At 46.1% G+C, this 15,647-nt stretch overlaps 1 protein-coding gene across 1 annotated transcript in view; it reads right to left on the bottom strand.

The window, feature by feature from the left end:
* LOC135400237 (sine oculis-binding protein homolog) overlaps positions 1–2,399 on the bottom strand; it is a 162,536-nt gene extending 160,137 nt beyond the window's left edge. The window contains exon 1 of the mRNA XM_064632011.1: positions 2,093–2,399. Coding sequence (XP_064488081.1) covers positions 2,093–2,206 — 114 coding nt within the window. The 5' untranslated portion in view covers positions 2,207–2,399. The remainder of the gene's footprint in view (positions 1–2,092) is intronic.
* Positions 2,400–15,647: the final 13,248 nt, after the last annotated feature.

Below are 15,647 nucleotides of genomic sequence, written 5' to 3'. Positions count from 1 at the left end.
AAGCTGATAGCGCCTTCGCAAAACACCAGTCCCCGCCGCCCCCTTGTCTAAAATCGGTGTCTTCCATGCCCAGCGAAACAGAAACCGGAAGCCGCTGACGATGGTGTAGCAGCGGCGGGCGACAGTCCGGGATATACAAATCAATTAGAAATAATTGCCTCCGAATTTAGTTGAAATATGCCGACCCTGACCTTAACAAGCAAGCAGGTGATACAGAGCCAATTGTAGGTTGGTGGCGTTTTCTTGCCGAACAGCCTGGATGCTGATATGGTGGCGCGTCCTGGGACGACTTCATGGGGAAGTGTGGCGATACGTGCCTTGCGGCGTCTTAGCAAAACACGGGGAAAGGATTGAGGGTATAGCTTTGGTTCCAGCCTTATTACGCCTTCCAGGACACCACAAACCAAGGTAAGGAAGAGAGCAAGGACAGCGTACTGCCCGTGAGGGTCCCAAACGAGGCTGCTCCGAGGTGCGGACTGCAAAGGGGTGCTTCAACTACGACTTCCTGAACTTGCTGAAACTGCTTGTCCATTTGTGTATTACGTTTGTCCCTTTGTATGTTCCAGCCTCAGAACAATTGCTTATCATCAAGTCATGTTTGTTCACCCCCTTTTTTCGTGTCTCTTCGGCATTTTTTCTTATTTGAAACTGAGACAAATAACAGTCGTAGGACGTGGTTTTCCAGAAAGGCCCATCTTGTTCTGTTTCAAAAAGTTTAAAAAACGGGGCAGAGCACCGCCAAGAGGCGAGAAGGTGACATGTAACCGAAGGAGAACGCTCCAGTCCTTTTCATTGGACGAAAACTGTGCAATTCGTGATGCTAGACACTGCGAGCAGTATATACATGGATATGTTCCGTGCGCGTCACGTCTTCGAAGTAGCCACGTTTTTCAACGACATCAATAATAATAACATCCGAACGGGTTTAATTGGATTTAGGTCTTGCCCCATCTAAATTTTACACAAATGCGGTTTCTACGGCAAGGGGTGCAGCAGCGACGGAAAGCACAAAATTCTGCACACATGACCGAAAAATAGAAACACTGCCCCGCATTTTAGAAGAAAAACGAAAGATCGATTGTGACGACACGATTCCATTTTCCCGTCTCACCTGCCTCGGACGAAAGCATCATCGCCTCTCTTCCGACGCTGCCTGTCATTGTGCGGATAATCACACAAAAAGATTGATGAGCCGCAACGAACGGCACCAAAGTTGATGTCATAACAGATGTTTGAGGAGCCCGCGCCGCTCCTTTTTCTTTGTACGCGGTAAAATATACGCGTGAACACTTTATATGCCTACCAACAACAGCCCACGCGTGTCGAATTTCCCCAGCGGAGGCGCACAAGCGCTGCGTTTATTTGTGTCTCGAGTGTGGACCAGATGTAAAAGTACACGTAAACCTAGTATGTGATGTAAATGTAACATGTAGCATGTTCCTTTGGACGTCAGTGTGAAAAAAAAGTAGGCTGTACGCTTAATCCAACAGACGTCACGTATCGTTATGCGAGTTAAGCAACTGCGTGACCAGATGCATGTAGTTACTTCCAGTATCCCTCAGAATTCTCGCGTTGTCACGAAAAACATACTTTCTAAGCCCAAAACAGGATCAGAAAAGAAGAAAGCACAAAGCATGCTCGAAAGTTGAGCGGTACACACCCCTACACCCGTTCAACACGGAAAGCCAAAAAGGCTTCTGCCAAAACCCTCCGGGGTGAAAATCAGATACGTATATGTTTTATGTAAAAATTCGGCGCAATATTCCGCGGATTCGTGTGTGTCTGCCCCAACCCCACAGAATTTGAACACCACCCCGTGAGGAAAATCTTGCACAGGTCCCTGCAGTTCGTTAAGCATATGCACGAAGTAAGCGCAAAGTAAAGTAAGCGTAAAATCGAAATGGAACAAGGGAGCGAATGTTTAGGTGAATGAGAAGTGATACCGATGCCTCGGGACAGATGCGCACCCACGTGTTTATCCGGCGTGGCGCAACGGCTGGTACACACGTCAATGCATTGCAGAGCGACAGCTCGTTCCACGCAACCTTTTTTGGTGGCTCTGGTGAAGATGTTCGTGGACGGGGTCACTCACCTTTATATCATCCGCAGGTTCAGTCTTTACCCTAAGCAATGCTGGAGGATGCAGCGGACGACGATTCTTCGAGCGCCGCTTTGGAGACTTTTCGGCGAGCGGTCCGCCGCTCATCGCCGGCCGAAGTATTTTGTTCACGGTTCACGAGGTGGATGACGTCTTCGAACGCATCGTTGCCACAAACACCAGTATCACATTTGTACCTGGAGTTCGAACACCACACACTTTTACGCTGTCAGATCCAGAACATTTGCCTCGCACAACCTCCAAAGACGCAGTCTGGATGCTGCCGTGCAGCTGGATGGCAGACGACGCGGCCTGTTGGAAAGGAGGCGCGCTTGCGGTGTTGGTAGCGACATGCGTCGGAGGAGGACGGAACTTGCGGCGCCTCAGTTTCGGTTTCGTTGCGCGCGTCCTCCGCCTTTCTCAGGACCGCCGTTCGTAAGAGAGCGCGAGCAAATTTACGGAACGATTTCGTGGAATCGCCCGCAATCGTTCTCGCAAACTGGCGCGCAGCAGCAATATGCGATAAGTTTTCATGCGCCCTGGTTCTTTGTCACAACTTTTTACTTTGTCCTTTTCAAATTAAGCTACTACTATACCGTTCACTGTTTATGTCTCACCTAAACTATTGTCATTTAGGCTGGAGTACGACAACTAAAAGTAATATAAATAGGCTTCTGCTCATGCAAAATAAGATAATTCGTACCGTGGCCAATATTGGTTATTGTGGCTCCATGAAAGCATATTTTAAAAAGTTTAATCTTGTAAGTGTGTTAAATCTACATATCTACATCGCTTAATATCTATGTACAAAAAATGCCCAAATTTTCTTCACTATTTACACTATAGGCAAATGATTTCCCTTGTAACGTTCGGCAAAAACAAAAATGGAAGCTTCCGCGTTTACGTACAAATTTTGGTCAACAATCACTCCCGTACATTCTAGCTTTTATCTTAAATAGATTCTTTGAACATGGCATTGAGGTTCAACCATCTAATTTTCTCGGGTTGTAGTCACCTCTGGAATTGTGATAATGTATTTTATATATCTAGTGTGTATAATTACTGGGCATTGTTTCTTGTTTCTTATTTCTTACTGTGCTAGTTCGAAGCGTAAACTTTGGGGATGGGAACTTGTCAAGCTGTGCCCACAGCCTTTTTCCCCCCATCTCCACATCCTAAAGATGAAATAAAATTGAATTGAATTGATTTGAACTTCTGATGCTATATGTTCGCACTGCGCCATCGAAAGCCGCGCGGGGGAATTCATTCACGGCTTTTACGGCTGTCGCAACCATTTCGTTCACATTGTGCTCCGAATGCCGGGAATGACTCTGTTCCGTTTAATTCTTCGATCTGTACTCAAGGTCCGCACTTGAAATACGTATAATGTCGTTGTGATAAACCAGGATAACAGGTGCAAAATATAAATGGAAGGTTCACGAACACGTGGACGAAACGGGACAACAGGTTGTCCGGTTTCGTCCACGTGTTTTTGAACCTTCCATTTTTCTGTAACCGGTCTGTAGCCTAGATCACTACGTTCACATAATCCCCTCCACACTCTAACAAAGCAGCCATTCACTCCGGCCGTAAAAGCCCGTACGGAACCTTTCTTCCCTCCGGGCTGTTGACCCACAATTCGCATGAACCTTTAAACACGTCACACCTAACCCTTTAAATACCATGCCAACGATGAGGACGGTGCCCAGAAGAAGAACAGTCTCTGTTCGAAATATCGGCGGCTTCTGTCCTGAGGCAACTCCCTTCCAACATTTAGTGTTGCCTTAGAGCTTTCATTGGAATTTCATACACAGGTTTCGTATGCGACATGTTTGCCGTCCGTGCCACTGCTTGATTCTCGCTCGCGGAGAGCGCTCATTGGTCCAGACTCGCGTCATTCCCGGCTTACCCGGCGAAAGTCGAAGCTCAGACGCTTTTTGACAAATGCCGGCACAGTTCCTTGTGAAGTCGGCCTAGGAGGCACTGTCCCCCCTTCACCCTTGCGATAGTCATGATGTTGGCCGCCTCAACGTGGCCGACTACACTCTTAAAAACGGGTGTACTTTAACTCCTTTTTTTTTTGCCACATATATAACACCGTTTTGGAGAGTACAATTACGCTCAAAAGGGTGTCTCCTCACTCCCTCAAGGGAGTAGCATAACACCTTTCTCCCTACTGGAGAGTAATATTATTGCCCGACAGGGAGAAGGTGTTATGCTACTCCCTTGAGGGAGTGAGGAGACACCCTTTTGAGCGTACTTGTACTCTCCAAAAGGGTGTTATATATGTGGCAAGGAAACACACACACACACATACATTGGATGATGATGATGGGGTGGGCGATTCACCGCCGCTGAGTCGGTACACTGCCTTATTTCGCATTGGGGAGGATGAAGGGATGATGATGGGGCTTTCAAAGAGCCGTCGCCAGACCGGTGGAGCACAAGTACTCCGCCAGAAGACGAAGGCCCTGCGTCTGGTGAGCAGCGTTCGACCACGGCCGACACTCACCGGTCCCAAGATGCAGGCTCAGTGGGAACACGACATAGCTCACTCCCTTCTCTCTGATGTAGACCCCACGCTTTCTCTCGTCCTCCCTCCGCGACTACCGCGCCCTTTAACTGCTCTCTTCCACTGCATGAGGCTCAACGTTGCCTTTACACCTGCCTTTCAACACCGTCTCGGCTCCACCTCGTCTTCCCTCTGCCCCACTTGTGGAGTGCACGGCGACCTCAGCCACGTCACCCTGGCTTGTGGGCAATACCACCACGAGCGTGCCCTTATGGAACTCTCTATGCAACGCATTGACAAGCGGCCGTTCAACCTAGCGAAGATCCTCGGTGGCAAGGAAAGGAGTTAATGTACACCCTTTTTTTTAAGAGTGTACGGTAAGCACTTCCATCATGACCACAACCGCCACCGAAGCAATCTCAACTTTCGCGTCGCAGCTTTTGTCACATTCGCGGCCCCCGCGGGGTATACGGGTTGTTGTGTGAAAGTGACAAGTTGACCGGCATGTTCCTTGTTCGCAACTTTCGCGGCCTTCACTGCTGTAGTGTGAACGTTGCATGACACGCGCAAAGGGGGTACGCTAAATCTATGTTCTACTCGAAGACAGGTGTAGGGGTATTCCCAGTCGTTAGTCGTAAAGCTAACGGTGCCCCCCACGATAATGGCGTCATATATTATGCGACCGTTTTTTGTATTGGGAGTCAAAAAGATGGGGTGAAAAGGACGGGCAGAAACGCTACATGCGCAGTTCATGTAACTACGTGTACAGTTCTTATTAAAACGAATAAGTACGTAATGTAGGAAAGAACGTGAAAGGATGAATGGTTCCTGCGTCCGGGACTACACCGCAATTGGTCCGAATGGTACGGGATCTGAACGGGGAATAGAGTACGATGGCAGCACAACCTGTATTCGTTATGACTATACACTCTAAGAAAAAAATGTAGAATTTCCTACCCAGAGTTGCATAAGGATAGTACTTGTACCATTTTGTGCCAATCCACACGCGACTTCTCCCCCGCGGGTATATAAGCGGCGGCGTCCCTTTCCTTTGCTCCTCTCTCTCTCACACACGTTTGCTCTAAGAGAAAATGGTACAATTTCCTACCCAAGCTGGTATAGAACGACAGATTCTACTCAGTAGTTTGTTTCTACTCTGTAGTTACACCCAAAACGTAAAACTGGTTGGAGTAGAAATGTGGTTGCAATGCAGCCCTACCGAAATGGGTAGAAAATCATACCTTTTTTTTTTTTCCCCTTAGAGTGTAGGGACCGAATTTTTAGGCAGTTGCCTATAAATGCCTATAAAAGCCTAAATGCGACATTTTCGGGGTTGCCTGCCCTGTTATCGATTCTAGGCTGTGGTGCTCTTGAGGATCTGGAGCACATTCTTCTTCATTGCCGTCACTACGAACCTTCCCGAACCACACTCTCCGAGTCTCTTCGTCAGCTGGACTCTCGCCCTTTCTCCCTATCAAAATTGCTTGGTCCCTGGCCCAATCCAGCCCAGCAACGCTCTGCGCTCAAAGCTCTTCTGACATTTCTGGACACCTACGGACTTCGATCGTTATTGTGAAGGGGCTCGTTATTTTATTCCCCCAATTCCATCCAGCAGTGGGGTAGAGTATCGCCTGTGGCGATGAAACTCCCCACTCTCCAAGGTCGAAAATAAAGTTGTTGTTGTTGTTGTTATCGATTCTATTGAATTGCAGCCTTTTTTAAGCATTCCTAGATGTCATAACGACTTTTCTTTTCTTTTCCTTTCTTTTCTTTTTTTTTTTATAAAGTTGTGAGTGTGAGTGTGGCTTTCAGGCTCGTGCTTAGTGCTGGGTTTTGCTTCTCGTTTCTACCTGTTTACGCCTTTTGTTCCTTTTTCGCGTTTGATTTCCTTCAGTACCTTGGTTCGCTAGAAGGGGTTCATGTATATTTGATCAAAACATATGTGGCCTCTCTGAGCCATCCAAGACCTTCGAGGACGGAAAACTAAAAGTGTTATGCAATATAGCGTGGTTCCAGGTCACCTCAGCATTCGTATACCAGACATCAAAACTTGTATGGTACGGTACCATACCTGGGTAGTAATGTCATTACTGTAATGAAATTACTGTAATGAATTACTTTTCCTGGTAATTTGTAATGTAATGCATTACTTTTTACATTTCATTTTTTACATTATGGTTACTTTATACGTTACTTACTTTACATATCCTTGTACTTATACTTACTTTTTACATTATGTAATTTGTAATGTAATTTAATTACATTTGGGCAGTAATTTTAATGACATTCCTCATTACTTTTTACAAAAGAATCGAGTGTCTGTTCTGTGCGTGCACTTGGCAGAGAGTGGGGGACCGGCGAGTTAAAAGAATTCCAACGCCCACTATGAACGGTGACGCACTCAATCGGCACGGGGAACGCCAGTTTCCTTCGACGAGCCAGTTGCCTTAATTAGGGCACCCACAAACAAACGTTCCCCAGGTCAACAGTTTGTAGCCTTGGAGAATCATTGTTTGCGGGCCCCATCCTCCAGACAATCTTCCTGTTGTCGTGATACTTTGTGTCACCTTCGTCTCTACATTGTGGAACGATACGTCATACGTGGCACACTAGCCCGACATGTAGAAGAGACAAATAGAAGAGTACGAGCCAACTGTTCTTACATTCCCAGCATACATTTCCCCGAATTTTAGGGAAGGCAAGTTTCGTCAACTTTTGTGTTTTTGTCCCTTGTGCCTTCCACAAAACTCGCGAACATGTATTCCAATAATGGCAAAGTAATTACTTTGTAATGTCATTACTTTTCGTAGTAATTGTAACGTAATTTCATTACATTTCAGTTGCGGTAATGACTAATGTAATTTAATTAAATTCTAACTGGAGTAATGAGTAATGTAATTTAATTACATTTTAAAAGTAATTTACCCGGGAAATGTGCAGTGCCGGACAGAAGTTTACCGAACACGCTCCGGCGTATTCCTCTCTCAGAGTGACACGCTAGAAGGAAATAGTACCTTATATACGGACTTGCTAACAGGTGACTGGGTTACCTAGGCACATGTATGTAAGTCCGTACGGTCCTATTCCCTGCTAGCGTGTCACTTTGAAGAAAGAATGTGCTGGAGCGTGTTCCGCAAACTTTTGTCCAGCACTGTACCGTATCCTTTAAACGAGCAAGTTTTCCTTGATGGATCATATACTGAAACACCAACATAGCCAAAGAGCGTACCAGATTAACGTGCCTATACTTTTGGATTTTATTGCTTGTTTTCGTATTTTTGAGGACCTATAAATGCCTGTCCATTTCCATCGTTTTTAATGCCTAAATTTCCGGACCCTACTTATGAGTGACGCATTCGGCGTTCGTGATCGCAATGGCACGGAGTTCTATCGCGGTGCTTCCTCTCTCAATTCGTCAGCAGCATACTCTTAAACAGCTCGATAAGGAGCAGCATGACTCACGTCCTTGGCAAACAGATTATACGGAGCGTTTTTCTTTATCCTTTGCAGATTTTTTTTTTTAAGACGAAAGGTATGATAGCAGCATAGATGTCGTTTTTGCAGTCGAGCTACACGGCCAGGCAGACATCCTCTCGAAGAGAGTATATTACAACATGATTAATTACCTGAAATGCATTAATTAGTTCTTCAATTAGGGAATCTCTGACAAAAGCGAGATATCAGAGCGGAAGACAATCCTCGTTGAAAGCAATTCTATCTTTTAAAAATCATGTCACGAGCGCGTGCCGTGAAATATCTATCCTGAAATTTCGCTATTTTGCAAATGAGCCGAAACCAAAACAGCACGCCTCAGGAGCGCATCACGTTCGCAGACGGAGGCTTATCTGGGCCGCGGTCGATCTGGCCAGCAGATCAGTACCTATATACTCCAATCATCTCCATCGCTCCGAATCACGTGACCCTCTGACGTGGAATGATCGCAGTGCTCCCTGCGCTCCTGGTCGCCGCGGCTTCGGCTCATTTGCATATCACAATTAGACTATGGATATTTCAACGCACGTGCGCGTTTCTATATTTAAAAAAAATCTTTTAACGCGGACTCTCTCCCGTTCTGCTATCTCCCTTTCGCAGGAAATGCACTAATTAAAGAGTTATAATTAATTAATTATAGGTAATTAGTCTACTTGAAGTTAAGTACTGTCTTCGAGAGGATGTCCGCCTGGCCGTAGAACTCAACTGCAAGAACGACACCTGTGCTGTTCTATAGTTTTTTAAATAAAAATTCTGTAAAGGATAAAAAAACGCCCTGTAGAAAACGTATCACTTCTGCAACGATCGGTCATGTAACGGGTCACCCGTTACATGACCGATCGTTCATTTTTCCTTTGTGTGTGTGTGTGTGTTTCGATTAACGCAGCCGTTGCGAACGTTCCACTCCAGAAGCATTTCATGACTGTAATAATTAGTTTTTGCGCCGTGGTCATAACTTTCCCTTTCCAAAGCAATGATTAGTTTTTCCACGTACTAGTGCAATTGTACAGCCACGTAATAAATGAAGAGGTAAACAAGCTCGAGATATGGTGTCAGGCAAAGCAAAAATCTGCCGCTATATAACACGAGTCCCACCGACGGCAACGATATCGAAACGGTATCACCATAATCAATCGTTTTCACTAATCAGGAGATCGTGGTATTGAACAACGTGAGTGAGGAAGTCCTATAGACCTACACCCTAAGAAAAAAAAAAGGCGTGAAAAGGTGTTAACTTCTATAGTTACCACCTATAGGTCAACATAGCGACTGATAAAGGGCGTAAAAGGGTGAAAAAATAAATTATCATATATCCAAATTGCTTCAAAAAGGCGTACGCCCCCCCCCCCCCCCCCCTCTCGCTCACCGAATCAGGAGCTATAGCCCTATCATTCGTGGCAATGGTTGGCGGACAACGTGCTATGCGGTGAAGTTATGTTCTGAGAGTGAGGTAGCAGGTAGAATGTTGCAACCTTTTAGGCACAACATATGCGACAACTATAGTACCTCCTAAAAGGTGTAACTGATGCACCTTTTTTTTTTCTAAGAGTGTAGTCGCTCGTAAACATCGTGGGTTCCAAGAACAGTGAACCTCAGTGTCGACGAAGAGGCCACCTGCTCTAGCACCTCTCTTTCTTGTGCAAGATAAGTTTGTAATCGAAGAACACATAAATCGAATGAGAAAGCCAAGAAGAGAAGCTAAACAAACAACAAACAAACAATCAAACAAACAGAAATTAATACAGAGGAGGCCATGCACTCCATGTTGTTCCCGATATAGCCTACTTAGAGGTAATATTGTGTCAGTAATTAGTGCAAGTTTTAATTAACATTCAAATAAATATCTATAAGTGAAAATAGGTCGACGCTTTAAGTACAAAGTTGTAGAGCACAACCTTGAGTTATGTTATCAGTAAAAATTGCGCATTGAGGAAAAGCCTGTCAGCAAAATGAAAGAGATCGACAGCGATAGGAGGATAGGAAAACCCGGCAGCATGAAAAACGGAACTCCGCAGGACGCTCGGAGGTTTTACATTTTCGCAACTTGTTTACTGGAGAACAGAACCTCGTTGCGGTTTAAATTTTTGCAGATTAGAGATCCCAAGGTTGTGCTCTATAACTTTGCAATTAAACCATCAACCTATTTTCACTACGTAATTTCACGCGTATTAGCCACGGCGTGTTAGCGATTTCTTTTTTCTGGCGGGTTCTCTGCGGCTTATCCACCGATGCGGCTTATCTGATGAATTTTACCCATATGCCGGTTTTAACGAAAGGACCGACATTGCCTCTGGAACAGCACGGCCCTGCCAATACATGAATAATGCGTAACAGGGGCGTGTCCAACTTCGAGTAGACTGACCCTCCTGGTGCCTTCCCCCAAGCAGCTTTAACGAAAGTGGTGACAGTGATTCGTGTCTTCTGGAAGGCCACTGACCCGTCGATCCATGAAAAACACACAAGAAGGGTACAGTCCGATCGTAGTAGAACACTAGAACTACCTCCTTCGTTTTACACCAGGCCGGCCCCGGGAGTATGGACCGCAGGGTTTATGGCCGTCTCTTTGGCCTCCTTTGTCGCACTGTAAAACCTTTACTGCTCCGACTTGCACAACAATTAAAACATTAATTGTTGTGCAAGTCGGAGCAGTAAAGGTTTTACAGTATGTCTTCATCACCCGGCTTTTGGAGTATTTTCTCCTTTGTCGCACAAATCAGTCGCGTTGTATTGCCCGCGGCTTATCTGCGAGTGCGGCTTATCTGCCCGAAAAAAAAATTTAAATGTTCTTTAAAACGGGTCCTTCGGCTTATCTGTGGTGCGGCTTATACGCGTGAAATTATGGCAATTATATAAGAATATTAATTGTAGAAGTTCATTGAAACTTGCACTAATTACTGACACAATATTATCTTTAAAGCTCAGCTCCGCCGATTTTCGACTGCGACAGAATGGAGCCATGCTTGGGCTGTGCGTTCGTTTCCGCACAGGGAGCATACATGTGAAAAATTTTCAACCATTTGTTTGTAGTTTTTAAGAAAACAATTTTTTAAATTTCCCTGGCACGGCGGTCCTGTAGTCGGCAAACCCTGACCAATCCCGGCTTCGTCCTGGCTTAGCCGCGCTCGTGGCTTGGCTAACGCCAAATCGTCGATGCGATGGCGGAGATCTATGGGCGAAGGTGAATGTTTTGGGTGTGTTCCGTGATAATTGCTGTCGTTAATAGCCTCAAAGATAGTTTTGCCGGTCTTCTTTAACAAGCCTTACAGGATGGCCTCGTTGTGCAACGACGGCCGTCGTGAGCGGACATTCTGTGCCCGCACTGTGCTTCATGCTACCAACAAGACCTAACACCTAACGTGTGACGTGCTCGTACGCATTCTCAATAGCTTTGGCAGCGCACTATGCGCGAACTTGCTGCGCGTGCAGAAAGCACCACCAAAGCTATTGAGAACGAGAACGTGCTCGAAGACGAAGTATTTCTTATAAGAAACGTGATAAAACGGTGCGGTGGTCCCCGATAGCTCGTGACAGCTATTTCAGCACGATACAGCGGCCATGACGGAGTGTAAACACAAACCGGTTGCCAGGCAGAGCTGGCTAGGTGTGGCTATCCAATCCGAGCAGTTCCAAGTATGACGTCACAAGTGGAACCGCCGCCCGGTAGTTTTTCTCAAATTTCTTACGAAGGAGTATGGAAATTTGGAAAGCAATGTGCGTTTATGAATGAAGTTGGGACCACGGTTCTGAATATCACAACGTCTTCATACTTTCGGAACAGCAGCGGAGCTGCACTTTAAGTAAGCCATGTTGGAAATGAGTACCGTAACTGTTGATGCACCAACTGATTCGAAGGGAAAATGATCCCTGAATTTGGAGCCAGACTCCTTCTTTTTCTAACTGATCATCTTCTTTCGGGGCAGTTGTATTCTTGTTGCCTGGACTTCTCCTCCTCCTCGTTTTTTTCCTTCCCGTTACTTATGTGGCACGTCTAAAGAAGAACACCATATCCAACAGAAACATTTCTACACGACATTGCTCTCGGAATGTACACGTGAAGTAGAATATCAGAGGTACCATGTCAACGAAGTCTAAACCGTGTTCGGTCGGAGATGCCACGATATCCTAACGTTAAAAATCCAACGTTAAAAGTCCCAGGTTTCGAAATTGAAGATTTAATATGAAGGATGGCAGAATGATAGCGTTGAATAAAATATATTACTACGTGTAACCACGTACTGCAACTGTGTACTGCAACCACGCAATACTGCGTGATTTTGACGTCGGTAGGAGTCATTGTCGTGAATAAAAGACAGTTTTTCGGAGACCGTTAGGCTTAGCATGAGGGCCACATGAGATCAGCAGAAATGGTCAGAATTTGAATTTGGTTCAGAGGTTAGGTCAGTGTAGGCTTTTTCTTTTTCATTTACTTCTTTTTTTTATTTTTTTACGGTTCACCACGCGGTTGGGGGATCCCGACAGCTGGGCGCGCACGCAACGCTACGTTATAGCGTCGTTTGGGATTTTTAACATAGGGGATTTTAAACGGGGGATTCTTAACGGCGGCATTTCGGGATACCCCTTTCGGTCATCGTCATCGTAACGGTGAATTATAAAGGGTTCTGTAGTCTGTGCCTAAGTCGTGTCTTCGATGGAGTACAGGCGAAGGTCAACCGGTTTGATTTAGTCATTTCCTCCTCACCTTGATTTATATAGTAAGTAATCGTTCGGCAATGTGTATTCCGGGGTATTTCATTGTGTATTGACCTTCCAAGGGAACGTCCACAAGAAGCCTACAGGGGGAGATGTTTCAGAATTTATGTCACGTCGTTAGACGTCTACGTGAAATCCACGATCTCTGCTTTTTCACGTTTGCACACGAAATCTCCCACCAGATGCTGCGCAAGCGTACAATTTCACTCAAGTTCCCCCTCCCTCCTACAAAGTTTGGCTGCGCAGTCAACAACACTGATCCTCTTAGCAACGTTCCTGTCTGCCTGACAAGCCCAACTCGGCTTTCGCCGCTGTCTCGCGAAAGCAGAAACGAAACTGAGCCCTACACCAGCGTCGTGCGACATACAATCCCGACGAGCGAGTAGTGTTACCTCGAACCTCTCCAACTCTGCCAGCTGCAACCAAACTCCCTTCTGCGCCACAGCAGCAGCAGCAGCAGCACTGCCGACGCCGCCGCCATCTTGCTCAAAACCGAAACCAGATCCCTCCTTCGGGTCACCAACATTGCATCCGACGCCGTGGTCTCACGTTGCGCGTTGCAATTTGGGAGCGGCTCTTTCTTTTCGCTTCCCGTAAAGGCGTCGGGTAACGGACGCCGTTCCGCCCCTTTTCCCTGTTTTTTTTTTTCTTTTTTTTTCTTCTTCTCCGCCTTCTCGGGCTGCACGCTCCCTCTCGACCTCCTCTTCCTTCACCTAATGTTAACCACTTAATTTTTAAAGGAGAATCTTTCGATTCTCGGGTAACGCGAGCTGCCGGCGCGTTCAGTCTGTGATGTAACGCGAGCTGCGCCCAGGCCTTAATAGAGACCGAACACGGGCACAGAAATTACGCCAATGCAGAAGCAATAAAACGCGGACGATACGAACCGTCCATAAACAGGTTATCGGATGTCGTTCGCAGGGAGTAAAAAATGAAAGGAAACAATGAAAGCAGTACTCGCGACCTGGAATACGAGTAAAGACAAATTAATACGTTAATTGATATATAGCGCTCGTGACTTTCATTCGAAATGATCTGGAGGCGCTCGCTGTGTGAGGTTTTTCTTACGGGCGGAATGAAAATAGACCGAAAGCCAGGAGACATGTTCACAAAAAATATATTACACTGGCTTACATAACAAAATGAAAACAAAAGTACAAGGACGTTTCGACGCCTATACATTTCTCGTGTGTATCCGACTGATGAGGACGCCCGTATAGGCGTCGAAACGTCCTTGTATTTTTGTTTTTATTTTGTTATGTATATATATACATACATTATGTACATTACATTATGTATGTATGTACATTACATTATACATACATTATGTTATGTAATATATTAGTAGTGAACAGGCGGAACGTTAAATTGGGTAGGGTGCAAATCCCCGGCGCACGGCACTTCATGAAACGCGAAATTCTGCCAGTCGTTTAAATACACAAAAAGAACAATCAGTGATTTCGTCAACGACCGTACGTGACATCTAGTACATCTGCCGTGCACAGCCAGGCAAGACACATGTATGACGAAATACACGACACGTCGTGCGACGGGGCGTGACGACTTGTCGAATGCTGCATTCACAGACACATGGACAGCGACATCCCTGCGACATGTCACTCCGCACCGGCGTAGAACAGCGCGGCCAAAGGTACATTCGCTTACACTTAATTTAAAAGTAACGAAATTTGTTCACATGATAAAACGGTAGCCAACGAGTACGATTCGTTCCTTATTTCATTTGTCTTTCAATGCGCAACACGACGAGATCAGCTGCTCGTTGCATTCAACATGCACACTGTCCGCCATTTTTTTCTCGGGCTCGCCACCACACTCTTAAAAATGAACTTCACCGCATAGCACGCTCCTAGCCAACCATAACCCCGAATGATATCGTTATCTGCCCTGATTTGTTGAAAACGGGAGGCGTACACCTTTTTTGTGACAATTATGAACAGCATCAGTGTCACAAAAAAGGCGTACGCCTCGTAATGCTCCATCGATTACGCACAGGATCTGCGTTCACGAACTCTCAACTGTGCAAGATCGGCTCCAGGGAGGATTCCAGTTGCGGACACTGTAATCATCCGGAGACAATTGCGCATATCCTGACAGAATGCCGTGCATACCATGCCATGCGGGAAACCCATCTTCCCCACGCCAGGCCTGGTATACTGACGGACGTCCTCTTCCCCGAAGGTTCTTGTGCGGAACGACTTTCAAAAACTCGCGGCCTCGTGCGCTTTCTCCAAGCAACGGGCCTAGCGGAGAGACCACTCTAGTACACCTCTCACCCAGTGTGCTTCCATCCCATCAGTACCGGTCATCCTGCTTCTACATCACTTTGAAGTCCTCAACTCTCCTTTCTCCCACCTTCTTTTCATTTTTTTTGGCTATAGTCGTGACGATGCCCACTTGAGTGCGGCCAACAACGGCAAGCTACCTCGACACCCCCCCCCCCCTCATTTTTAAGAGTGCACATCTACAGGAGAGGTAGCATCATTGGCTGTTGTGTTGATGACGTCATCACTCATCACATCGATACGACAGCTCGCCGACGTGATCGGAGATATCCAGCAGTTTTGTCGCGCTGCGACACGTCGTACACAGAGCTGCTGCGACGACCTATTTCGCCAGAATCCGTCCCAGGATGCTTTGTACTGCGCCACGCCGCGAATTTTGCCGTCCATGTGTCTCGCTTGTAAAACAGAGCTTGACCTCATAACACCCTCTGCGACAACCAATTCGCAACCCTCGGATTACCCTGTGATGTATTTCCAAACTACTGTGCGCGGACTTCGCTATTCAGATCAATGTCGTTCGACTAATATTTCG

This window comes from Ornithodoros turicata, chromosome 7 (genome assembly GCF_037126465.1).
Source record: "Ornithodoros turicata isolate Travis chromosome 7, ASM3712646v1, whole genome shotgun sequence".
Classification (NCBI taxonomy): domain Eukaryota; kingdom Metazoa; phylum Arthropoda; class Arachnida; order Ixodida; family Argasidae; genus Ornithodoros; species Ornithodoros turicata.
This window is presented reverse-complemented; position numbering and strand designations above follow the sequence as displayed.